Source organism: Artemia sp. Qi Xiang Cuo, chromosome 13, assembly GCF_049724085.1.
Source record: "Artemia sp. Qi Xiang Cuo chromosome 13, ASM4972408v1, whole genome shotgun sequence".
Classification (NCBI taxonomy): Eukaryota; Metazoa; Arthropoda; class Branchiopoda; order Anostraca; family Artemiidae; genus Artemia; species Artemia sp. Qi Xiang Cuo.
Genome location: NC_142806.1, coordinates 21,063,535 through 21,090,206, shown reverse-complemented (window position 1 = coordinate 21,090,206; position 26,672 = coordinate 21,063,535). Strand labels below are relative to the sequence as shown.

The 26,672-nt window shown below is 34.6% G+C and overlaps 1 protein-coding gene across 2 annotated transcripts in view; it reads left to right on the top strand.

The window, feature by feature from the left end:
* Positions 1-25,180, top strand: part of LOC148945062 (homeobox protein araucan-like) — a 31,731-nt gene extending 6,551 nt beyond the window's left edge. Inside the window, exons 2-7 of one of the 2 annotated variants that reach the window (XM_089099122.1) lie at positions 3,361-3,528; positions 7,956-8,111; positions 14,857-14,990; positions 21,032-21,188; positions 22,136-22,265; positions 24,619-25,180. In XM_089099122.1, coding sequence (XP_088955248.1) covers positions 3,361-3,528; positions 7,956-8,111; positions 14,857-14,990; positions 21,032-21,188; positions 22,136-22,265; positions 24,619-24,929 — 1,056 coding nt within the window. In that variant the 3' untranslated portion in view covers positions 24,930-25,180. The remainder of the gene's footprint in view (positions 1-3,360; positions 3,529-7,955; positions 8,112-14,856; positions 14,991-21,031; positions 21,189-22,135; positions 22,266-24,618) is intronic. The other variant, XM_089099123.1, reaches the window with a different exon arrangement.
* The last annotated feature ends 1,492 nt before the right edge of the window (positions 25,181-26,672 follow it).

Genomic DNA, 26,672 nt, shown 5'->3' with positions numbered 1-26,672 from the left:
TATCTTGTTTTGGGGGATGTATGGGCAATACAAAAATTACTGGGAAAGCCATAAATATATTTGATATTTGCAGAGGAAGAGGACGGATAAAAGGTATGAACAACCTACCCAAAGTGGGTACCTCCCTTTAAGTATCTGAGGGAGTCCCACTCCCTCTAAGTGACTGTTATAATATTAATTTTAATAATCATTATAACAATTGTAATTATTATATAACAATTATAATTAGATAGCATTATAATTATATATATAATTATAAATAAATAATAATGTTTAAAATAATATATTATATACTTGCATTTATGTTTAGTTTTATTTGAAAATTTTCTATTTTAGATCAATTAATTCGATGGAATATTACTTTTTTTACACTATTCTTTACGGAAAAGCGTATTTTGCAAGGAAATCATGCTGATGTTTTATCCAAGTTTTTCTATTTCTGAGTTTGAACTAACGCTTCATCAAATTATTAAATCAATTACAAAAAGATATCTATCAAAATGAATTAGAACTGTTTCAAAGTTCAAGCAAAAATAATTATCTTACTACTTAAATGATGCTGAATATAAATCATCTATCTAAAATTATTTTCCAAGGTTGGACAGAAACACACACTTCCGTTTAGCCTGAACTTATCAAAGTTTTCCACAGTCCATTCAAAGTTAAGCGGAATGGCTTTGTTACTCATCTGCGCTATTCCTTATACCTGCGCTTGTTGATAGACACCTTTTAGTGGCACGATTTTTCAGAAACTATTTGTCATAGCTTCAGGAGCACCAATTAAAAGACAGTTGTCTCATTAGAAGTTATACCCTTATATTCAGAAAAATACTGTTATTTGTTATCTTCATTGAAAAAATCAAAAAAGAACCTTAACTTATTAAAAAAGGCCACATTCCGTTCAAAGTTATGCAAAATGGGGGGGGGGGGGGCAGGGGGAAATTTGTCCTCTCCACTAGATTTTCTGCCCCTTATATTAAAAAAATATATTCTTTGCAATTGTTTAGTTTTATTTGAAAATCTTCTATTTTAGATCAATTAATTCGATGGAATATTACTTTTTTACACTATTCTTTACGGAAAAGCATATTTTGCAAGGAAATCATGCTGAAGTTTTATCCAAGTTTTTCTATTTCTAGTTCTGAGTTTGAACTAACGCTTCATCAAATTGTTAAATTAATTACAAAAAGATATCTATCAAAATGAATTAGAACTGTTTCAAAGTTCAAGCAAAAATAATTATAGACTTACTAATGCTTTTACTTACGTTTGTAAGGCAGTGCGTTATTGAACACCAAGTTAAGAGGAGGGCCGGACATCCTCTACCAAACTGAAAAAAGTGCTTACTTTCGATGATATAATAAAACCTATAAAAGGACCTTTTTCATACTTGAATTTTTCATTTTCAGTTGGAGAAAAATTGAAGAAAAATTGCCCCCCCCCCCATAGATTTTGATAATACATTTTATTTGTACGCTCATCAAAGAAATTGAAAAAATCCCTACATTTCTATGAATTGGCACCCCTTCATAGCTTCAAATTAGAAATTGCTTACCCCACTTCAGGGAAACAACATACACATTTAGCAGCCCTTTTTCTGCATTTATAAAACATGAAATGTTTAAATATTTCATTTAAACGGTTACAGTAGACGCAAGCAATTATTACTAATAATTACACCTGAAATTGTAGGTTCAACAGGCAATCTTGCTCAAGCAAAAATTCAAATTAGTTGATAATTTAGAAATGCTTTGATAATTGCGTATAATAATACTTGCTCATGTTGTCAAGACAGACGAAATTCATATTCTGATTATTTCTTCTGATGTTTACAGATATTACATACTAGTCTGCACCTCCGCTTGCCTAGTATGCCAAGAAAGACAAAAGGAATGCTTCATATGACACAATCAAGGCCGTACCCAGGATTTTTTTTCGGAGGGGGTTTTACTCAAAGATTTCAAAGATTTACTCAAAGATCAAAAAATGCATACAAAATGTGTTTATATCCATTTTGTTACGTTTTTACGATTAAAAAAAAACATTTCGGGAGGGGTTCAAACCCCCAGCTACCCCCCTCTGGGTACGGCCTTGGAGACATCCATGGACAATTATAGTCTTTAAAGCGGGGAAGAGGAGATACTAAGGGCTCCAAGTTTTGAACTTGCATAAAGTCATCATTAGCTTTTATGGGGGAAGAGGGATTCCCTACTATCCCTCACGGTTCCGTGTCAGATTTCCTGAGATATTTAAAAAATTACACAATTGTAAACAGAGAAATTATATTACTTGTGATATAATAGTATATGGCTAAGACAAATCCGAATTTGAATTGAAACCAATTCAGTTCAAATAGAGTATGTTGTTCATATTACAGATTTTGACTTTTCCTGCCTAGTTTAAATATTTATTCCATTACATAAATAATATTTTCAGTTTTAATTTTTCTAGGTATATTGTCAAATTTATTGCAAAATTTTGACTGTGTCAACAGACTTATTACAAAGAAAAAATCCAAAAAGTTAACGATTTTTCAAGTTGAATTTTTCATTTTCAGTTGGAGTGAATGAGGGTTTTACTACCTTTAAAGGCGAACATGAAGAATTTTCTATAGTGGGACTGTACTGATGCACTATACCAGTTTTGGAATAAAAATTTTCTGTAAAATATCTTTGTGGTAAAATATTCAAATAAAAATAAGGGACCTCATTTCGATAATGGTGAGTTTACAATCGATGCAAAGTAGCTGGAGAGCGCTGCAGGGCAGTGTTATTGGGCTATGTACACGTTCTGGGCTATGAGTACATTTCCACTAAGGGTAGCTTCAGAATCTCTTGGCTCGCTGCAGTTTTTTTTAGAAATGATTATTTTGGCCGAGATCTTTGCTGAATTCGACCATTTTTTCAATTGTTCCAAATGCAAGGCTTCATTTTGATATTGATGCACTTAAATCCTCGACAAAAATAATTCAAAAATAATTGACTGAAATGTAAGAAATAATTGTTAACAAAATAATATTAGGAAGTGCCCTTCCTCAATATCATACTTCTGTATTTAACCAGAATATATTGGAGGATAGCTTTTCGGTTTCTTTTTTCACTTAGGTCGGTTATAATTCCGGGTACCGGACGGGATAGTTATAATTCTGGGTACGGGTAGCGCACGAATGCAAAATAGCTCCTCTAAAGAAAAACACTAATAAAAAAAAATCTGAAAAATTAGAATATTTCTTTAAACCTCGCTTTTTAACCACACATGCATAGCTTGCTTAGAGCCTGACATACATGCTTTGTGCGTGACAAATCAATTTTTCGGACCTCATTCGTCTATGATTGTAAATACCTCAGTCTTTTATTTCAGGTGTTAGGATTGGCAATGTCTAGTTCCAGTGGGATACGGATACCTGCAGTGACCTCAGTTTCAACAGCTCAAAATAGTTCAAAATGTTGTGATGGCATGAAACCCATGATACCTGACCCCTTGACAGGTCAAATGATTTGTTCTTGCAAGCTTGAATCTAGGCATCATGTAAGTTTTCTTGAGTGTTTTAATCGCAATCTTGATTTTACTGCCAGAAGCTACTATATTCAGCAGCAGTTCCGTATCTTAACAATGGCAATGTGGCACCTCACTTGAAGCCTTTTTAAAAATAATACCCCTCCTCGATCCCCCTGTTCTTTCCGTTGACGTTTTATTTTTTGTCCAAATTCTTTAAAAAAGACCTGATACTTCCCTAGATTTTTCATCCCCCTAGTTTTACTTTTAATAACTTTTTTGAAGGGTATTTTCATTGAAAAGTACTTTTTATGTTATTTTCATTGACAAACTTGAAAAAAATGGCAAATTTGCCCGCTCCACTACAAATTGAACAACAAATTTTGCCCCCCTCCCATCAAATTTTTGAAAATTGATATCATTGATATTGCACTCAACCTGACTTTAGCATGCTAAAAGTGGCTTTTTAAGAGTCCTTTCTAGCTTTTAGTATATTAATAAAAAAGTTTTTTTTAATAATAAAAAGTTTAATTATAGCTGTACTATAGAACTTTGGATGGATGGTTACGTGGAACATCAAATAAATGGGTTGAAAATCTGCATAATTTTTGGGCTTCCATAGGACTGAAACCATTTTAACCACCATTGTATTACAGCCTCGAGGAAAGACAAATATCAAACGCCCCCCCCCCTTCAAGATGACCTTGAAGATGATCTACAGCATACATAAAAACATAATAATCTTCATGGCTGCCCAAAAGCTTGACACAATGCTGTCCAAAGGGGCAGTCCAGTAAAAGTGGAAAAACAAATATACCTTTATCCGAAATTTGATTCGTTCCAAATTTCACCAATCAGTTAAAAGTTGAGTTGCCCAATTACTTACAAAATAAATCATCAAACACCAATCTATTATCATCCATATCATCATTATCTTTATTATCCATTATCATTCCCCCACGACAAAAAAAATGCATTTACAGCTTTATTTATATATATTTATTCTTTTTTAATTTAAAAACTATGTTTGTCATATAATTTATTCTTTAAGCAATACTTCAAATTATTCAAATCCCCTCATTCCATTCCCCTCTCAAATCCCCTCATTTCTATTTTTAACTTTACTATCCACCTCATTCCAGAAACTAATACCTCCGTACAAAAGGGAATGTTGAGAATTGTGCGTTACCACTAGTAGAGCATGTAACTTACTCTTCGCTCGAGCGTACATAGCGTCTTTTGCTTTGTTTCAGCGCCCCCCTTAACATGTCCTGAAAGTTTTAAATTTCAAATTTCTAGAGGGATGCTACATGCCCCTAAAAGTACTCCCTGGATCAGCCCCTGGCTAGAGATCATTTTAGGGGTTTACTTGTCGTTTTATATATATTTTGTCCTAACTTTTAGTTAGAGGCACGATTATTGAAATCGTTTTGGTGTAACTTAATACATTTTCTTTTTATGGTTGCTATGAATCTAGATTAAAGCTTAATTACAAGAATTAACGGTGATTTAAACTCGTTTTCTTTTTCACGCGTGTCAAATTTAATTTATTGTTTTGTCTATTTCTTGTTTTACGAGGTCATTCCTATTGTCACAGAATTTTCCGCTGCGCTTTGTCAAAGTTTTAAAAAGGGGAGATTTTGTTTCAAATGAAAAGGGTATAAAAATTAGTCAGCATAAGGACATTCGAAGCTTTCTTCAAACTTTCTAAGATGTAGAGCTTTGCGACACTCATTAACATTGATTTTGAAACATTCTCTCCATTGTAGTAACGTTTAAAACGTATTTTTCTAAGCGCGGCACACTAGACGCCTTTTGTTCGACCTGCTTGATATTTCAGCGTTTTCTTAGAATTTTACAAAATTTCAAATAATTTGTTTGTATATTTTAGTTTTTTAAGAATTTGGCCCCACTCCTTTATGTAATTCCTCTGCTTGGGGTGGACGCAAAACCCCTCAGCAGAAATCTTAGTTCAAAAATATTACGATTTAAAAAATATTATTCTTATTTAACAACAGGAATATATATTTTTTCGCCTTAGGGGGGAATTCCTTATAAGTTTTTTTGTATCCCTCTAAAATTGTTGCGTAAAACTAAAAATCGAAGAAAGGATCAGTTTCTGAATAGCTTGAGGCAGGGTCGATATATTGTTCATGTAGCCTAGTGGGGCTAGCTTGTCAGTCTCAGATTATATAAATTTATAATTAATAGAAAATATTAGAGACAGCGATATTTTTTATTTTGCCCAAAAAATTAAAGGTCCAAGATACGACCCACCAAATTTTTATCTTTAGACCCCTTTACTAACATAGCGACAGAAATGGAATAAATGCGGATATCTGTGAGATAAATCCCAACGTAACAAATTGTCTTGAACTATTCCGGAAATACAGCAAGGTTGGTATGTTACCACAAACTGCAAGTGGGCCTGTAGTTTAGAACTTTTTTATTAATACTTACATTTTATTTATCTCTTTCACTCAGATAAACTTACAGGAAATTATTTTGGTTTTGGAGCTTATTTAGGGGGGAAGGGGAGGGCTATTGACTAGAAAAAGGCAAACTATATGAACTTGGTTGTGTAGAAAGCTTTAAATTTTCATGTGCTCGGTCCAGGCCTTTTGTCATGAATACATATATATATATATATATATATATATATATATATATATATATATATATATATATATATATATATATAATATGAATATGTTGGTGACCAGTTTCCTTACGGTCAAATTGTTCCTTTTTTTTCTTTTTATTTTATTATGGTTACTTTCATTAATGAGTGGTAGAAGTGATGGTCACCTGGTGTTTCACTGTTTCGGTTGTAATAAACGCTGATGAATTGAAAGGATATTTTGACATTATCTGATGGAGTATAGGAAGTTATAACACAACTTAATTTCCGTTGTGTTGCGTTTTACTAAAAGCAGTTTGGACACGTAACGATGTAACGTGGTATTTACTCCCATGTACAATTTTTTAATTGCTGGTTTGTTAAACTAGTAAAACAAAATGTCTAACTATTTACCACTATCACTTAGGTAAATATACAGGAAATTATTTTGGGTTTCGGGGCATGTTTTGGGGTAAAAGAGAATATTAATTTCGATAATCAGAAAAAGGCGAAATATATGAACCCATAGAGCATTTTGTTGAAAGCTTTCACCGAAGCCCGCTTCTTCTGTCATATGACGTTTTTTTTTAATACTGCCAGGAGTTCCCATTTTTGTTGAAGTTTGGTTGCCAAATTAACCAAGTCAATAATTTAGAAAGCAAGAAGCAAAGTTAACACAGTTACCAAGTGAACGATTTAGTTACCAACAAGAAAAATCATTTTTGGTTTTCCCATTTACTATTGACAGGAGCAGTGGCGGATCCAGGGGGAGGGGCGCCCCCTAACGTAGTATTAAGTAGTGTAATTTACTTAATTAGCGCAAGTTTGCATAAATTAAACTTGCTCCTAACGCAAGTTTATCGGATCAACCTACTTTGTGCCCCGCTCCCCTCAAAAAAATCCTGGATCAACCCTTGGACAGGAGCTTATCATTAAAAGCAGTGCGTATCCAGGAATTTATTTTAAAGTGGGGGGGGGTATATTTCTCTGAGAATCAGACTCAAAACTACATTAAAAAATCACCAATCATAGGTAAAATACAGTTTTTTTCACAAACGTGATAGAATTCTTGAGATTTCGGAGATTTCCGGATAAAAAAAACTGTTGTCTAATTGCCCGGAGTAAGTCATTAGCCATCAGGACCGTTAATTTATTAAAATTTAGGGGGAAGAGCAAAACGAATTTTTGAAAATTGAGGGAAAATTTTTTTGTTTAACCAGTTTTTAAAATATAACGCAAAAACAGGCATTTTTAATGGAACTACCAACAAAAATGGATTATTCAAAATCTAGGAGGACAAATATCCCCCTACCCCCTCCCAGATAATGTGCCTGTTTGATACAATTAAACAGCCTTCTTTCCATTGCTAGGTCTAAATTATGAGATTCGATAGCGGTGTCGCAGGAGAGAAATAAACCGAAGGGGTTATTTATGTTAGTATCAGAGACTCCGTCGTTTGGCCCGAAGAATTTATTTTATCTGTATATAATATTGTGAAATTTTAAACTTATTAATATTTTCCATCTTTCAATGGGTCATTGGCCACACTCTTGCTGGTTTGTGGGCTTAATGAGTGCCAATGGGAGGGGACCAGCTATTTTCTCGTATATTTTAAAAATGTCTTTCCTTCATAGTAAAAAACAAAAAATTCCCAAGTAAATTTTCGTGAATTAGTGCCCACCAGGCTTGTAGCAGACCCTGTAGGCCTGCTACAGATCTATATAATCCATTATTGTGTTTGAAATTATATACATTTATTAAGTGCATTTCTTTTATTTAACTGTTGAGAAACGTAAGTGTTTTTTGTGTTTTTTTTTTAATGTAAAATCTTATGTTACAGGCTGCTGCATCCTTGCTTGGCTTGCACAGATTCCAATCAGGATTTACTCTTAACGGATTGAATTCTTTTTATGGTAGTTTAAATCCATCCATAGGAGGGGCAGAGAGTATTATGCCCGGTGGAGTCAGCGGAGACCTTTTTGGAACACATGGAATGGTAAGAGTTATATTTGATCAAAAATTCACTACTTGTTAATTATTCAGAAAACACTCAAGAATTTTGATCTGCAAGATCTGACAAAAACCGGTTTAGCTATCTGTATTTGGAGACATTTACCTTAGGTTTAGAGTAAAACTATGTTGTAATTATATTTTTCATTAAATATGCAATATATAGAGCTGGTATTTTGGTTATGTTAAGTTATGTCAGCAGGAATTTGTGATGTTCTTTAAGTTTATTGTATTACAAAGTGGTATTTGATAAACAAATCTCACCTCTTATTTCTCTTGCACTTTTCTTATATCAATAAATAATATTTCCAGCATAAATGTCAGTTTAGGTTTTAGGATTTTTCCAGTTTTACGTTATCAGAATATTTGTTTGTTTTTTCTTTATTTGGATCATGGAATTTAGACTAAAGTTGCACAATGGAACAGTGAATACACTGAAATAATATTATTATTACAGGTTAATACTTCTTAATTTTGAAGGGACATTAGACAGGGATGCAAATTGATGGTTTCGCATTCCCCCCTTTTTAGATATTTCATTAAAAAATTGAAAAACAGCCAGCTCCTTAAATTTTGAAAAAAGAGATTTTTTGTGTCTCAACAAAAAGATCAAAAAAATTCTTTGCCCCTCCCTCCTACAATTCCGTGAATTGTCACTCCTGATACTAGATCCTCTAGCTGGACCAGACAAATAAATTTAGGTTAGATAAAAAGAGGATATCCAACCACGAACTTCCCCATCCGATTCAGCCAGGGGCTTTTCCTGTTAGGCTATTTCTTGCACTTAGTTATATTTTTTATAATTATGTATTTTGTTTGCTGTTTTTTTGGGTCATTTTCTGTAGTCTTTGGCTGGATATAAATTATTAAATTGAAAATCAAACAGTATACAATAAAATAATGTGTTACGAAATGGGAGGGCTGACATATAGCCTATCACGGTAAAAACAAACTTTCTACAAAACACAAAATATATATCTCCGGTATTTTATACTGTCATTTTATGAAATGATATGGTACTTGTGCATTATATCTAACCTACCGCTATAGACTCTATAAGGAAACCAGACAAACAGGTATTTGCTAGATAAATGGATCTCAAAACGTGATTTCTTATTGCGTTTACAATATTTAAACTGTTGTTCTTTGGGGTTTAGGGGGGGAGGTACCTAGGTTAGGTTACGTATTTAGTGTATCCTATGCTTTGCCCCCACCCCCCTAATGTGCTAATATATAGCCCAAATTTGTCTCTAAACTATTATATTTTCATCCTATTTTATTTCATTAGCATTAACCAAACTTGACTTCTTTCATGTATAGTGGTGAGTTAGATATAGTGCCTAAGTACTAATAATATTTATGCTTTTATGGACAATTTTTGTCTCGGTAAAGTTTCAAAACAAAAAGCTGCATTTACTTAAAAAAAAATTCTGTGTGTTAGCTTTGACCGAACCCATTATTGAGGAGAGGAGAGGGCCACTCGCTATTCCTAAGGTGCTTAATCTGTGAAGTATATAAATCTGTGAATTATGTAATACGAGAAATTACAAATTTTAAGCTCTTATGTTGGTTTGTATGCTATGATTGTTTATCCTAATGACGGAAACAAAATTACACAAGAAACATAGCCCAGTATGAACTACCTAGTGTAATTAGTCTATTTGCCAAAAGCGTTTTCAGTAGTGTATAAATCTGTGAAGTATGAAATAGTATGTGAAGTATGTAATACGAGAAATTACAAATTTTGAGCTCTTATATTAGTTTGTATGCTATGATTGTTTATCCTAATGCAAAACCGAAGAAGATTGCCCCATTTTAATTAATTTATGATCCCCTAACAAAGATATCTCATAAGATCTACTTATGAACAATGAGAGAACACTATTACATACACTCAAAATTAACAAAATTGATAGCCTTTACATCTTACGCCTACTTTATTATGAATTTTTCTTTGACGTAATTCGTCTCATTTACAAATGAATGCTATCCTATTAGTGATAACTAAGTTGTATTGTTAGTATATATTGGTTTTATGTTGCTTCAGATGATTAATAGGCAATCAGAAGAAGGGCAGGGTTCACAAGTGCACCTACTTTTAGTAAGAGTCACCTCTGTCAAAGCGCCAGAAGGTTTTCGGAACTTTCTTATTCTTATTTAATGCTTTAGATCCTAATTAAGATTGTTATTGATAATTGTATCAACAAAAGGAAACGTGATAACAAATACTGTAGCATAATTTAAAAGGTGGCATCCAGGTGTGTCAACTGGTGGAGGGGCTATATATCAATGGTAATATCTAAACTGACTAAAATCTACTAAATAACCTTTCTGCATATAACATAAACGCAGACATGAAGTATTGCAATAGATAGATAGATATTTATATAGATATCTATCTATCTATCTATCTATCTATCTATAGGGGAGCAGGGCGAAATGCAATTTTTAAAATCTAGGGGGTAGTTTGTTGTTTTTTCGATTGTTCTCTGCAAAAATGTCATAAAAGTACTTTTCAATGAAAATATTAAATGTACTTTTCAATGAGCAACAAATATAACTAGAAAGTCCCCCCTCCTCTAATTGACACCCCTAGGACCATATGCATCTCTAGAAGCTTGGAAAAAGGAACACAAAGTACTATTTTCCCAAAAACATTTCTGGAACTTTTACCCCCCCCCCAGCTAGAACAGTCCGAGGGATGATCTTTCCCTCCTAAAAATGCTTTTTCGGTTCCTTCACTCGGTCCATTTTTAAACTGGGTCCTAGCTCAGGCAGTTGAAAATTAGAGGAATCCTCTGGGTCCCCCCACCTTATAAACTGCATCCTGTTATTTTTAAACAGGATGCAGTTTATCCTGTAATTTTTATCTTTCCTATGAAATACGCCATTTTTAGTTTTTTAACGTGTCATGGCCCCCTAAATAAATTATGAGAATTAGGTCGCAGGATGAAATATATACATTTATTCGGATTTTGTTTTTCAAAATAACGAGACTATGTGCCATTATGGCCTCTTTTAGGATTTTGGCCGTACTTTCGAACTTAGAGATGACCAACATCTTTCTTAGAAGGTAAGAGCACGCCAAATCTTTCTATAAATCCCATTTCCAAAATTGTAATTCGACAGGAGTAACTTATTCTCACGAGATTATTCATAGTTTAGTCAACTAAATTCCGAGTTCATGTTACCAAACAGTCAGCAATAATTGAATACCTCATCCATCATTGGGAACATTTTAACGACATGATTTGAATTAGATTTTCAAAATTGATAGAATTTTCCGAGTTTCTTACTCCTCAAAATGCATCTTCCTTGTCAGGCCTATGGAATATTAAACAATTTCAAAACCCACTTAATAATTCTAGACGACCTGACCAAATACAGTTGTAAACAATCTCTGTTTAGACTTGGGCTGTCGCCTTATTATGTTCCACAGCAGATTTATTTAGTGACAAAAGTCAAAACTAATGTATACATTCTTAAACACGCACATGAATACATATCGATTAAGATCGTATCGAAAATTTAACGAGCAATGTATAACGCACACAAATATATGGGTTTGCTTCCAAGACTGTCTTTAATCTTCACGATTATTTAGAGAACATTGAAAATATAATTGTCATCTATAGTTTGGATTCGTGTTCTGTTCCAAGAAATGATAGAAACAACATAACTTGAAACATGCCTCCACCTCAAATCGGTCCCTCAAAAATCTTTATTTTTTGGTTCCATTTCATAGTCCTTTAAATGAACATTATATTTAAACTGTATACATTGGTGCCATTAGCAGAATGGTTAATATAGTCTTTAGCAAGAACGTGCACAGGGAGGAGGGTTGTCTCAGGGCTCGTTCTCACCTGAAGCCCCAGATTCTCTCGAATTACTGGGCAGTTCTTATTCAAATTCTTAAATTATTTTTTTTTTAATATTCCCCCCTCCCCGACAATTCCCATGTACATGTACATGGGCCTTAGATCCTTAAAAGGACATAAGGGGCTCGTCTCTGTAACTCGCCCACGGGAACGATGTAGTGGATTGGTATTTATAATTTCTTTTAACCTTCGAGCAAACAAGGTTGAGGGGCATAGGGTCTGTCTCCTTAAAATCGCATTTTTTTTAAATTTTAGTTTTTTTTTCAGTTTGAATCTGGTAGACTGTTCATAATTAAATTTATATGCCAAACTATTTATAATTACAACTTTATATAGCTATACCAGAGGAGCCAATTCGGGGGAGGAGTAATTGTCCTCCTCTTAGATTTTAAAAAATACCTTTTCTTTCGATCTTCATATATAAATCAGAAAATTTCTATGTCCTCCTATATTTACGTGAATGGGTGCCCCTGAACTATATACATATGTATGATGGTTATACATAGTAAAAAATTACTTAACCCCTATCCTAAGTCCTGACCCTGACTGAAAGCCACTTATTATGCAATGGGTTTGTCCGAAACGAACACCATCTATTGAAATAATTGATAGCGTTGAGCAGCATAAGAAAAAGAAAGGGCCTATATTCCATGAAATCCAAAAATTGTCTCTACTTTTTGCGTCATTCAATTTAGTAAAGCCAAATTGTGCGCAATTTTTAATTGAGTTTGCTTTGATTTATTAGGCTACTCTGGAAAATCACTGTTTCATTGTTAATTCATTATTACTTGAAATCGTATTATTTCTTTTTCAGTTTTTTATCCTCTATCTATCAAGCGTGCATAATATACGATTATACCTTTGTTCGTGTCCTTGCCCAAATTAAAAGAAGCTATTATTATTTCCAATATCATTAGCTGGTTAGAATTGAAGTGATATCTAAGTTTTCCGTTCTGGTTTTTTGAATTCACCACGATAGGTGGTTTTTTGTATGCTCCACCCCCTGCTGGTTTCTGACATGCAAAATTTCAATAGAATAAACTTTTGTTCCTATAGTGATTCCAAACCAGGGCGTACCTTAACATATATGTCACTGTGTCTCTCTCGTCCGAAATTACATAGGGATAAGTAATGCATGCAATATTTTCAAAAGTCCACGGGTGTGGTGTTACTTTTTGTCCTGAATTTGTCAACACGGCAGTTTAGGGTTTCCCATAGTTTCAGACTTTGTTTTTCCCTACTGGGACACATTTACCTAGGCAAAAATAATCATGATACATGATAAATTATTTTGACCTTGGGAATCTTAATGGTCTTCTACTTTTTTTTGAAGATTAAATGCAAGTTTACAGTTCACCGACAAAATAGTTCACAGATCTTTTATTGTACTTATTGCAGTTTTGAAAGCGGGTGAGAAACAATGTTGCATATTAAAAAAAAGTATTTCCAAGAAACAAATGCGGCATTCCAAAGAGAATACGCAAATCATGTGATATAGAATTTTTTTATAAAGCATTATGGTAGAAATGTTAAAATCTTGAGGTTCCAGGGGTGTATGCATAACCAAACCTCCCACCCTGTTGTGTACTAGCCTGAGCAATAAAAGCTATTTTTAGGAGGAGGGATGGGGGTCCTCTCTGATATACAATCTTTATCCTCCACCGAATATAAAATATTTCCTAGGAGGAGGGGGAGGTCCTTCCATGTTTCGAAAAATACTTGGCTGAAGGACACTTATTTTTAATTAAATAATAGTTTAGATCAACGATAAAGGCTGCTATATAGTTGCATCTTTGATAAATGAGTAATAAGTTGGCTGTTTTTATACTTTTTGGCTAAAATAGTTGCACTTAATTTATTTGTTGGACTTCCTCTATATTTCCATATATTGCGTTTGATTACGCCTAAATCTCCAAATAAGCTGGTTTCACAAAAAACTAAGGTTTTTTCAATGACCAAAGTTCAAATTTTTGGTTCAATATATATATATATATATATATATATATATATATATATATATATATATATATATATATATATATATATATATATATATATATATATATATATATATATCTGTAAGAAGATACGTGATATGAAGCTTTCAATGGAAGCCTGATATATTATTAAACCTCTCTCCAAAACCCCTTCAAGAGTTTTCCCCCAATAACCTTTGATCTTTTCCTGCCAGAGAGGATTACATGTGCCAAGTTTCAGCCAAATTCGTCCTTTTGCAGTGGATAGCAAACACACAAGAAACCAGAGTACTTTACACTCTAAATTGAAGCCAAACTGCACACAACTGATAGTGCATACTTCTTTTTGTATCATCTAGGTAAAAGATTACTCCAGTGGAAAGCATAAGAATCTGAGTTTCACTCTCCTGTGCAATTATGAAAATGTTTTATACACTCTTCTGTTTTGTTCTTGGTGATATTAAATAAAAAACAATTTTTTTCAACTAAAATAAGGAGCAATATTAAAACTTAAAACTAGCAGAAATCTGTATATGACGGGGCTGCCTCTTCCTCTACCCTCGATCTTAACGCAAAACTTGTGAAGTTCTTTAAAAATGTATCTTATTAAAATGCAACGGTCCTTGTGTTTGAGCAGCGTTTCTTAGTGAAGTGTAACGAAAAGTCAAACTTTAGCGGAAAGGGCGAGGGTTGAGGAAGGGGCAGCCCCGTCAAATACAGAATAATTTCTGTTCGTTTTAAGTTTTAATGGGATCCTTAATTTTAAGTTGAAAAAATTATATTTTTCTATTTAATTTTTGACTGTTTTCATGGTTTGATTCTAGGAATTAGTTTACCCACCCCGAAATAAAAGAATTTATATATAGTTCTTTTCCAGACGTCGTCCCCTGTACTGGAGCTAAAAGACAGCCTCTGCGGTCTAAACCCCGCTACTCTTCCTGGGTGGCCGTATTCTACAGGTTACTATGGGACCTATGATCCTGCCATTGCTGCCCAGTATCAACTTGGAGGGTAAGCATTTGTCAATTTAGTTTTGGATGTCAGCACTGCATGTAGAGGGGGGATGTAATAAAGTAGAGCCCTAGTTCCAATCTATATAAGATTATCCCCTAATTGTGCGAACTTGTGATACAATTTGCCTGTTTTGGGGACTTTTTGAATTTTGTTTCCTTGAAAAGGAATCCCCACGCATATGCTTATTGGCAGCTAATGCTCAAACAACTAACGCCATTCTTGCAACTAAATTATAGCTACTGACTAATGCGAACGAGTTTATTTCATTAACCACCAAAAACAATTAATATGCTTAAAAAACAGAACCACCTTTTTTTTACAGACATCTATTTAATATCTCATCCAAATTTTTTCTCACAGGTTTCCATAAATAAACATAGAGGGGGAGGGTCAATGAGACTTGAGCTCCCCATTGCCAGTTTTTGCGCCTCTGCTCCTAGAATTAATGTATCTTTTGACCCTCTGGAAGGGGGTACATGCCCCTGCACTTCCCTGAATCTGCCCCTGCAGAGAGCCAATTATCTAATATTTCTTGGGAGCCATCATAACTGTTCTAAAAGATGAGGATCTCCAAACCCAAAATTTTGTGCTCTGGGCGCTCAAGCCTAGATGACTGTGTTTTTTCTTTGCGTCTGAAGATAATTTCAAGCCCTTCAAGCCGCAAGTTTTGATATTTGAATTTTCATTTGGGATCATAAAATTTTTGATTCTTGAAGAACCGTTTTGCTTGTTTAGAATGCGTATTCAGCTTTTTTTTTCTTTACTCGCAGTTTTTGCGCTTAAATTGTTGGAGATTTCATTTTCACCAAATTTCGGGTGATTTTTTTTTTAGTATTTAAAAAAGTTCTCAATGTTTTATTTTTTTTTATTATGTTTTTAATACAGATTTCAATTTTCTGATCTCAATTATCAAATCGTAATTTCTTATGTGCAAATTTATTTTGATTATATTTTTACTTCAATTTGCGTCTTTAACTAAAGATTTTGAATTATCAATTTTCAAGAAATACAATTTTTATCCATGGAACCGATTATTACTTTCTTTGCTCAAATTTCAATCCTGACTTCAAAAATGTAATCTGAACTTTTCAAATGATTCGTAGATCCCATGCCTTGCAGGATTCCAAGTGTATACAAAGAATACAAGCTACGGCCAGAGTTGCCACCCGGTGAGAACAAAATTACTAGATTTTAGTGATTTTTGGTCGATTTAGTGTTTTTCTTCAATAATCTAGTGATATATGTGCTGATTTAGTAATTTCTTTTGTTACGGTAATTAAAAAAATCACTATAAAGAGTGATAAAGTCACTGTGGGTGGCAACGCTGGCCAAGACAGCTGCAACATATCCTAGGGGCTCTATGGTAAAAAAAAATCCAGACTATACGAGGTGCAGGGGCGGGGATGTCGTATAGGCCTACCTTCCCTATACGGGACTTCCCTTATTATTTTTGTACCTTCCATCAAGGGCAGGTTTTTTCGGGGGGGGGGGTTACTAATTTTTGACTTTTTCGGGGGAAAGGATACTAATTTTTGCCTCAGTTTTCAACTAATTTTACTGATTTTTACCTAGGTTTTACTAATTTTCGACTTATTTTCGACTCGGTCAAAAATTTCGGGGGGGGGGGGCGGTAAACCGGGTACAACCCCCCCCCCCCTGGATACGGCCTTGCCTTCCATGTTCACAAACCTAAACTGCATTGGTGTTCAATATTTCTAAATTTTCAGCACTATCGTCATTATTTATTATTTCAAAACCAAAAGTGGCCGAATTGCTATTTCAATTTTGTTCATCTGTTAAAAACGACAGAATATTGCCTGAAAGCCATAAAAGGTCACTTACATAAAAACATAACGAGGTGGAGTCCTGATAAAGTCAGATTGTGGTTTTGCTCAAAGAGTGCACTAGAGATGATTCTACACGTGACAGTTCTGGAAGTTCACCACAAGGAGAGGCCGCGCAAAAAAATCCTAAAAAGCCTTAGAACAGCAATTAAAATCTAAATTACATAACGAGTCAATATTTTTAAAGGAATATTTGGGTTCTACATCTGAAACTACGGTGGTATTATTATGGGTATAACACACAGCAAACGTACAAATGAACGTTTAAATAATATTATTTTGCATTTTCTCATTTGTTTTGTGATTATTCCCCAAAATTATCGTAGATGTCAAATTTGATTTTGTGTCTTACTCTTTAAGTCAGGTCTTCTTACAGCAACAAATAGTATATAGCCTTTATAGACTGACCCACTATAGCCGTTAAAACTCCCAGCCCATACACTAAAATCCCAGTATTTAAAAAGGTCTTCTTCAATTTCTAGAATTTTATTTAATTAATAATTTTTTGCTCTTATATTTCTAAAATATGCCAATTCATCACTAAAACATCCTTATCTATGTATCTGAATGCAAAAGAAAATAACAATCGAAAAATTTAAAGGGCTATGGAATGGAACAATTTACTAATATTTTCAAATGAAAATCAAGCTTTGAATATTAAAAAAAAACATTTGCTGTCTTTTTAAAGAAAGGTCCATGCATGGATATGCTCTGAAATTTTCTTTCATCGCATTTATTTTCTACATATTTTATGTTAACTTTTTAGGACAGAAGATTATTGTGTTGCACTAAAATTTTAGGTACTTACGTATTAACCTGACCGCACACAAAAAGTGAAGTTGTGTTAATCATAATGAAATATACCAAAGTATGACGAAAATATAATACTTTAGTAGCAAAATTATGGAAACTACAACATAATTATGGAAAGCAGGCTATCCAGCAAGCATTAGATTAAATACCTTACCTAGTCAACTCTATATATTAAATATTTAATTAAAATATACCTGTATAGTAGCGGTGGCGGATCCAGGATTTTTTTTTGGGGGGGGGAGGGGGCGCAAAATAGGTTGATCCGATAAACTTGCGTTAGGAGCAAGTTTAATTACCACAAACTGGCGTTGATTAAGTAAATTACACAATTTTAGGCTGTGTTAGGGGGGGGGGGGCGCCCCCTTACCCCCTGGACCCGCCACTGTATAGTAGTTTTTCTCACTCAGGCTAAGCTGATTATCTGAGAATGCACACACAAACACACACATACAAAAAAAAATCGGTTTTAAGCAGATCAAACAGATCAAACTTCTAGAGTGTGGTTGGGATAACACGTAAGTACCAAATTTTACATTATGTTTCAAAGATTTGTAAAAAGTCAGCTTAATTTATGCTTGACTGCTCTAATTTTCTATTTCCATTAAAATACTTTTTGATTGTTACAAGAGTGAAAAAGGTGTTTTGCACTAATTTCTCATAATCATTTACCCATATTGCAAACAGAGACTCTATCCATGGAAATTTAGGGAACGAGGAAAAGTTTTGCCAAATGTAGAACAGGGATTTCTTATTTGTCATTTTAAATGAAAATTTAAAAATGTTATATTCCATGAAATAGTAAAACCTCATACCATGTCTCTCAGATTTGTATTGAAGATAGCTTAATTTATGATTGATTTCACTAATTTTCTCTTTGCATAAAAAATGCTTTTTATTTGTTAAATGAGGGAAAGCAGCGCCTTGAACTATTGCCTTGTAATTATTTACGCGTCATACAGACAGGGACGTCAATTAAAAAAAATGGTGGGGGGGGGGTGGGCAATACATTTCTACACATCTAGGCGGCATATTTTATTATTATATTTTCAACGGAAATTCTAAAAAAGGTATTTTGAAAATCTAAGGGTGAGGCAAAAAAAATATAGGGAAGGGGGCAATCTTTCCCTGTCACCCTATCCCAATTTTACGTACCTTCTTTAAAGCAAAAACAACCCTTAGGCAGCCTAACTCCATCTCCCCATTTCAACCGTCACATCTGTGTACGAAAAAAGATGAAAAGAGAGGCCAATGAACTAAACTTCCGTGTTACAAAGTTTGCTTCAGCGCTATCGGTTGATTTTTGTAGCACGCTATCGTAAGTCATTGACGTTATTCCTTGTTTCTGTAGAGAAAATTAGCTTAGCCTTTTTTTTTTATAAATGGAGTTAATGAATTCTTCGGGTTAAAAAGAGATGAAGTAGCGAATCTAGTAAGACAAAGAGTTATAGCATTTTTTATGAGTCACCTATATTAAACTACGTCTTCATTAGACTTTTTCAGGAGAAGTCGTCCCTGTTTTTTGAATTTTTATAACAGCACCAGTCTCCATTGCTTTTTAAAGATTAAAAGGCAAATCAAGAAAACTCGAAGTGTTTTTTTTTTCAATAAAAGTCAAATCCAGTGAGTGAAAAGCTGTTTTCACTCGGGTGACTTTCAAACAGTTCGTGGTAACAAACTGTAAGTAAGGAGCGACCCGGCTCAATACTAACCAAAACTCTAAAAACAGAATTTTGATACCAGTAGATACATCAAAAGATTCGGATTTTTATGCTCATTTCAAATATTTAAGTATTATCAAGTTTAATCCATCCAAAGTTACGAGCCTGAAAAAGTTTGCTTTATATCCGAAAAAAGAGAGAAACTCCCCCTAAAAATGATGGAATCTTAATGAAAATCAAACCATCATATTCATCGTATCAGAGAATCCTACTGTAGAGGTTTAAGCTTCTATATGCAAAAAGGAGAATTTTGCATTTTTTGCCGGAAGAAAGATCACGGATGCGTGTTTTTTTTTTTTTTTTTTTTTTTTTTTTTTTTGTCCCCAGGGGTGATCGTATAGACCCAGTGGTCATAAAATATCGCGAGAGGGCTGATTCGAACGCATATCAAAAGTCCTGGTGCCCTTTTTAAGTGACCAAAAAAATTGGAGGGCAACTAGGCCCCCTCCCACGCTCATACTTTCCCCAAAGTCACCCGATCAAAATTTTTAGATAGCCATTTTGTTCAGATTAGTCGAAAACCTAACAAATATGTCTTTGAGGATGACTTCATCCCCTAGAGTCCCCAGGGGAAGGGCTGCAAGTTTGAACTTTGCCGACTGTTTACATATAGTATTTGTTATTTGGAAGTATGCAGACGTTTTTAGGAGGAATTTTTTCTGGTGAGGAGGGGGCTACGTGGAAGGATCGTTCCATGGAGGATATTTTCATGGGGGAAGAGGCCATTCTATGAGGGAGGGGGCGTCGGATTTCCTAGCATTATTTAAAAAAAAACGATCAGAAATTAAATAAAATATAAGTTTTTTCAACTGAAATTAGGGAGCAACATTGAAACTTAAAATGAACAGAAATTATTACGTATATGAGGGGTTTTCTCCCTATTCAATACCTCGCGCTTCACGCTAAAGTTTGTTTAGTACTTTCACAAGAGCTATTTATTCTAACTAACGGCCTTTGTGATTAAGGGGTTATTCTTAAGGAATTGGAAAAAAATCGATCTTTAGCGTAAAGAGCGAGGTATTGACTAGGGGGAGAACCCCTCATTTACGTAATAAAAAAATACAAATATAGAAGTTAGTTACGTAAGTTAATTCGTAAGTTACGTCAGATTAAAATTTCTAGAAAGCCATTTAGCCAAAAAAAAGTAAAATTAATATGCAAATTTCATTTTAATTATTCATGTACGGTGAGCCAAAATCAAAGCTGCGTTAATTCAAAAAGGTTCAGAAATTAAATAAAAAAAAGAAAGTTTTTTTAACTGAAAGTAAGGAGTGACATTAAAAGTTAAAACGAACAGAAATTACTCCGTATATGAAAGGGGCTGTCCCCTCCTCAACGCCTTGCTCTTTACGCTAAAGTTTTTTATTTTTTTTAAAAACAGAGTTGTGAGAAAGAGTCAAATTTTAGCGCAAAGAGCAAGGCGTTGAGGAGGGGACAACCCCTTTCATATATGGAGTAATTTCTGTTCGTTTTAACTTTTAATGTCGCTCCTTACTTTCAGTTAAAAAAAAACTTTTTTTTTTATTTAATACCTGAAAAAGCCATAATTAAAGCAAGAATTTTCTCTGTGCTGCCTCTTTACACGCCTCCATATTAAAAGTAGCAACATAAATAAATTTTATAAGTGTCTCAGCAATGTTTCATCATCCTAATTTGTTTTCAGGTATGGGTTCGATTTAAATAGTGCAAGAAGAAAAAATGCAACCAGAGAAACGACTTCGACACTTAAAGCCTGGCTTTCAGAGCACAAAAAGAACCCCTACCCAACAAAAGGGGAGAAAATTATGTTAGCCATCATCACTAAAATGACTCTCACCCAGGTAATTTTCAAATATCTAAATTTATTTTGTGGTTAAAACAATTTTACTTTAGGTATTATGTTTGCCTTAGATATTATTTTGTTTTTCACTAATTTACATCTTTTGTCATTCTTATCAATGTGTATTAACAGCGGAAGAATCAATTTCCAGAAGCAAGGTTTTATTTACAGTAAAAGAAGAGGGAGAGAAACGGAGAGAGAGAGAGAGAGAGAGAGAGAGAGGAGAGAGGAGAAGGGGGAGACAAGGAGAGGCAGATAAGATAAAAGAAAACGCTTATGTGTTTAAAGTAAATGATTGTTTTAGCGAAAAGAAGGGGAAGTTAGGTGCACACACATGGACAACTTGTCATCCCTTATCCCGAAATTTTAAGTCTTTTTTTCCATCTGTGCGATTACTTTCTCTAGGAGATGTATGTTTTCAAATGCATACAGCCCATTTGTGCTTATAATTTTTGCTTCTTCACTGCACTTTCTAAATCAGTCCCTCCCCCCCCCCCGAGAAAAAAACCTGCCTTCGTCCCTGTCCTGGTTTCATAGCTGGTATTGGTTGCATAGCTGATCAACGTTATGATCAATGTAGGTACCGTACAAAGTCTTACTTAATATAAATGGCACCATATACGGTGTCGTCGCGTGAGGTTGAACTGACCATGTACATTCCGCTGGTCTTGCAGTGAACGGTGTCCCCATGCATGTTCAGACTGTCAACCGACAGTCAATTGAAACTTGTACCGGAAGAAAAACTTTACGCTACTGGGCAAGGAAGCCTAAGCTTCAGAAATCGATAAAAAAAATTGCTCTGTTGCCCAATGAAAGTAAATTTCTCCAACGTGATAATTGCTAGACAAAGCAACTGAAATTTTCAAAATTGACAATTAAATTGCGGTGATGGGCAAATTTTGATACATAGTGAACCCAGGGTCAGGGATTTACAACACTTTTTTCCAGGTCTCCACGTGGTTTGCCAACGCACGAAGACGATTAAAAAAGGAGAACAAAATGACTTGGGAGCCAAAAAATAGAAATGAAGATGATGACTGCGATGATGATAGCGATAATGATGATAAGCCTTGCTCAGGTAGATATCTTTTATAAGTAGAATTATCCCATTGTGAGCATTACTTATCAAGGCCGTATCCAGGGGGGGGGAGGGTTACCCGGTTTGACCCCGCCCCCCCCCCCCCGAAATTTTTGACGGAGTAGAAAATAAGTCGAAAATTAGTAAAACCTAGGTAAAATCAGTAAAATTAGTTGAAAACTGAGTAAAAGATTATTAACCCCCCCCCCCGAAAAAAAATATTTGATCCGCCCTTGTTACTTATACATTCGTTTGAGCTTTTCTGCCATTTTTTAAGGTACCCATATTGAGATTTATATGAAAATGTGTGGAAGCTCACGTTTCTTACCTCCTCTCCGGATACCAAAAAAGCAATTTACATAATAAGAGCAGAATATATTCCGTGACAGACTAATAAAATACAATAAATAAAACCGAATCCTATTAGCGGCAGAAATTGATTCAATCGAGGGATCGCTCTCTGTCAGAAGGCGGGTCAACCCGGTGGCACGTGCTATGCGTGGCGGAACTCTGCCATACATTTTGGTGACATTGCAAAACATGGTGAACTTTGTCAAGGGTGGTGGAACTGCGTGGAATACATGACTGTTTGGACCTCTTCAGCGTATATCTAAGTTTGGCAACCATGCTCAAAGCTTTTTTATGGTTTTTAAGGTACTTACTGGTTTTAGCGACCACACTTTGTTGTTGATCTGTAATGAAACCGGTTTCTGTGTTTACTCAGAAATAATCAGCTTAGCCTGAACGAGATAAAGTACTATGCAGGTTTATTTTAATGAAATATTTAATAATTAAATGTGGTTAGGTATTTAACATAATGGGTTCTGGGCGACCTGCTTTCCATAATTCTCTGTTGCAGTTTCCATAATTTTGTTACTAAAGTATTATATTTTCATCATATTTTGGTTTATTTCATTATGATTAACCTGACTTCACTTCTTGAGTGTGGTCACTATAACACATAAGTACCCTTTTTAATTTCCACTCAAGTAGTCGCTTACTGTGAGCCCAAGTAATTCGCAAAATTTAACTTTATTATCCCTTAAGCCAATAGCAATGTTTGGCAACCCTGTTCTAAGCCACTTGTTGTCTTGAAGCTTCTACCATGTTAGATGAGAAATTCATAGAAAAACTTGACAATTCAGGCAATAAATATAATATGGTTTAAGGACATCTTCAGCTTGTAACTAAGCTTGGCAACCCTGTCTAAAGGTACTTGATGCTTTGTAGTCTCTATTCTGACAGATGCACATCTTATAAAGAAGCTGTCCGTCAAGGCAATTTACAAAATATACCTTTTTGACCTTTTATATCTAAGTTTGGCAACCATGTTCGAAGCTTGTTGATGCTTTGTAATTTCCACTCTGTTAGATAAAATTTCAGAGAAAAAGCTGTCAGTCCAGGTAAATTCAATTTTTACATTTGAGAAATATTAGTAGAGAGGACACGCCCACAGAAAGGACGGAGACTAAAATATTATGTTTCAGCCCTTTGATTCCCTGTATGTGACAACATTTGAGACTCAAAGTTAATCAAAATCATGCAACTCTAGATGCTCCTGACAGTTTTTGGCTTCGTTTTTATAGTTCTCATTATCTTTCCTGTTATTTAATAAAAAGAATTAATAAACAGTTCAATTTCTACGAAAGATAAAGATCTCGACAATAAAGAATTGAATTATTAAAACAAACACTAAACATCTATTCATTTTCACTATCCTGATGTACTCTGCAACCATTGTTATAAAGGAAATAAAAGCTTAGGCACGATGAGTGATCAAAAATATTATGTTTTAATTTTTAAATTCAGCACCAAAAATTACACGAACAAAGAAACAATTGGTTTTATAAATAAAAACCTTGTTATCTAGAATTTGTGTATTTTCATGGTAATTATTTATAGAAAATTATATTCAGAACTCCAGCATTTGACCCATTCGTCTTCCAGAATCTTGATATTTTTACTGATTCTCACATAGTGTAATATATTTCCATGTCATATGCCTTTTTGAGTTTTTCTGTAATTTGACTTTCTAAACTTTTTTGCCCCCCTTCCGCCGTCCCTCGAAACACGCTTCTGTTTACATGCCTAATAAAATTTAAATTACCTTATCCTCATTATGTTTACCTTTTATGATGGCTGCTCTTTTACTTCTTTCAAAAAGATCGAGCAAAAAGAGTTATAGGTACAAGATTGATTCGATTAAATATTTTCCTGTCAAACTTTCCATTAGAAAATTTCACCAAATGTTTTTATCATCATCATTCTTTATTTTAACCACCCCTGTCTTGAATATTATCGTTATTGGTTTTGATGAAAATATTTCAATCAATCAAAGCAAGTCATCTTCCAGGCATAGAAAAACAATCAAGCCTTCTCGAGCGAACTCAAAGTTCCACTTCACATGGCAACCCTGCTCACTTAAATGATGATAGTGACGAGTCAGACGTATGTTCCTCACCTCGTCTTGCTGAACTTGAAAAACCTCGGATTTGGTCACTAGCAGATATGGCAAATGGACATGAAAGACTACCCCTCACTCAGCATCCTAGTGTATACCCGCCATTTTTAAGGGGTGAGGGGCTAGTTAGTGGTAAATTGCCAGTGGGTAGGTTTAGTGGGAGATTCGAGCCATATCAAAGACCCGAAAAGAAAAATGATTAACATTTTTTTTTGCCTAGCCTTGTTGGAAGTTTGCTTATAATGGCTTTGGCACGGTGCTGTTGATTTTGTGATATTTTTGTTGCTTTTAATGAGTAATTTCCTTGGTCGTTCCTATTTTTGGTTTTTTATAGACCTCATCGAGTTCCTTTTTCGTAGTAGATTATGTTCCAGTCATTTTGATCAAGAGTTCTTTTTTTGCCACTAGCTATTCACATTGACTTACCATTTTTAAGGAAAATAAACTTATAAGATGACAATCATAGTTATGTTCTTTTAAGTTTTGTTTTAACTTATAGGGGTAGTGACAACCATACCTTCCTTTTTTTTTGCCCAAAATACCTTTGATTTATCGTATTACTGGCTTTGAGCCTCGTGCTTGTCCAAGGATTACCCAAAGACATATTAATTTATAACAAAGTACAGGTAAGTAGCCTACGTGTTTTGACGAGCTACTTGTATTTTCTTCCCTAAAACCAGCAAAGATTTCCTACTTGGTTTGAAGCAGAAAAACCGGTCATTCATGTCTGTTTTGTATTTCCTGATTAATTGCCTACGGTCGAAGATTTCGGTTCTAGACGTGTACCCCCCGGCTATTACCCCCCAGAAAATACCCCACGCGGAAAATCCCCCCCAGGAAAATACCCCCCCCGTAGAAAATAAGGCTTTCAAAATTTTAGAATTTTATTTGAGTTTTTATTTTTTTTAACTTCCGTAGGGGGAAGGAATTTTGATACCTGTGTATTATGCGCCACTATTATCCCCCGAATTTACATTTACGAAAAACCTCGTTTTCCTATAAGATCCCACGTTAAATTTTCCCACCACAGTCTCCCTTTAACGTTGTCCGATCGGGCTGAAATTTAGAAGATAAGTTTTCCTGGGGCCTGGAAGCTTATCCTCGAAATTTCAGCTCAATCCGATCACTCCTTCCCTGTTTTCCAAAAACCAAATATCAAGTTTTGTGGGGATTTGGTTGAGTCAAAAATAGATTCCACACACTGTGTCTCTTTGGTACAGTGGTCTAAACTCCTGACTGTCAGGCGGAAGACCTGGGTTCGATTCCCCGTCAGAGGAAATTTTTTATATACTGAATTTAAAGTTTAAAAAAGAAACTCAGTTTCTTTTTTAAATTATTTGAAAAAAAACTTATGTTTTTTAAAGAGTTAAAGAGGCTGAGTTACAAGGTCGAACCTTAAAACGTACAGGGATTAGGAGGCAAAGTTGGGGGGCTGTTAAAGAGGCTGAGTCACAAGTTCGAACCTTAAAACGTACAGGGATTAGGAGGTGCAGTTGGGGGGCGGCCGCCCCCAAAACCCCCGCGTCTGTATGTGGCAGGGGCCGTGCACTCCTAAACGCCTCACTTTATAGACTAAAGTTTGACTTTCTGACAATTCTTTTTTTAAACAATAAAAACTTTAGCGTAAAGAGTGAGGCGTTGAGTTTATATTGAATTCGGCTCAACAGTCGTCTCCAGAAGAATATCACAGTCGGCCTTCAGGTTACAGGTAAGTCTCCACTGCTTTGATAACATTATTTGAAAAAAAACTACGTTTTCTAAAGAGTTAAATAAGCAATAAACTCTACAAAAAAATGCAGAAATTATTTGAAAAAAACAACGTTTTCTAAAGAGTTAAAGAGGCTGAGTCACAAGTTCGAACCTTAAAACGTACAGGGATTAGGAGGTGCAGTTGGGAGGCTGCCGCCCCCAAACCCCCGCTTCCGTATATGAAAGGGGCTGTGCCC